Genomic DNA, 1315 nt, shown 5'->3' on the forward strand with positions numbered 1-1315 from the left:
AGAAAAGGTCCATTATGATCCTAGGCTTAATCCCTTGTTTTAACCTGAGTTGTGGCACTTTGAATGTATATGGTCCACATCTAGAGTCAGAAAAGGAAGCTTTCTTCACGAATTTGGCTTCCTTCCTTGAAGGGTTCTAGGTCCCTTGGTGTTTAGGAGGTGATTTCAACGCTTTCCTGCATCCTAAAGAAAAAAATTGGTCTGACAATGAGTACAACCAGCTTGATCATCTTCAATAATTTTGTTAATGAAATCGGTCCGGTTGGCATCCCTCTTCAAGATGATTTGTATATGTGGTGTAATTATCGTGAGCATCAGTCTTTCGTCCATTTCGACCGGTTTTTATTTTCTCCGGAGTTCATCTTGGCTTTCCCTTCTCTTTCTCAAACGATGCTGGATAAATCCATTTCAGATCATAATGCAGTGCTGCTTTGTGAGGATATGAAGAACTTGGGCTTTAAACCGTTTAAATGCTTCAACTATTGGTTTGAGGAAGCTAATTTTGATCAGACTGTGGTTGATTCAATTAAGTTCTTGAAGCAAGCAAATAGTCGAGTGAGAACCGATTGCCTGCTAAGGGGAGCGAAGGTCGCAATTCAAAAATGGTCCCATGGTGTTAACAAGAATTTTAGAGCAAATATTATCAATATGGAACAGAGATTAACTACCTTGGAAGCAGACTTACAAGAAAATGGTTATCATCCTAACGTATTAAATGATATCAAGTGCACCAGAACTGCTCTTTGGAAAGAATATAGGAAAGAGGAGAGAGCCTGCTGCCAGAAATCTAGAGTAAAATGGATCTCAAACAGTGATTGAAACACGTGATTTTTACATATCTCGGCTACGACGAGAAAGAGAGTTAATCAGATTTCTTCTTTACAAGACAATGTTCGCCACCTCCATGAGCCTCACAAGATAAAGGAAGCTATTCGGGACTACTTTTATTCAGTTTATAATAAGAAAGTGGCCTTGGAATTACTGGATATGAAACTGGAGTTCTTGAATCTAAATGAGGGACAGGTTACGTACTTGGAGAGGGAGTTTTCCGAAGAGGAAATATGGCTAGCTATTAACTGCTCGGATAGTATCCGTGTCCCGGGGCCGGATGGCTTTAATTTCGGATTCTTTAAGAGATATTGGTTCATTCTCAAAGACGCTCTAATCAAATTCTTTAAGGATTTCTACCATCACAGAAAAATGGAAGACAACATCAACTTTTCTTTCATTGCACTTATTCCAAAAACTCTTAACCCAAACTCTCTTGAGGACTATCGCCCCATAAGTTTGGTGAACGGTGTGTACAAAATTCTGA

At 39.2% G+C, this 1315-nt stretch overlaps 1 protein-coding gene across 1 annotated transcript; it reads left to right on the forward strand.

Moving 5' to 3' along the window:
* The first annotated feature begins 207 nt into the window (after positions 1–207).
* On the forward strand, positions 208–819 carry LOC120207618. Its single transcript, XM_039207053.1, has one exon. It carries the CDS (start codon positions 208–210, stop codon positions 817–819), a length of 612 nt encoding a protein of 203 aa, XP_039062984.1.
* Positions 820–1315: the final 496 nt, after the last annotated feature.

This window comes from Hibiscus syriacus, unplaced genomic scaffold, assembly GCF_006381635.1.
Source record: "Hibiscus syriacus cultivar Baekdansim isolate YM2019G1 unplaced genomic scaffold, ASM638163v2 tig00015099_pilon, whole genome shotgun sequence".
NCBI lineage: Eukaryota > Viridiplantae > Streptophyta > Magnoliopsida > Malvales > Malvaceae > Hibiscus > Hibiscus syriacus.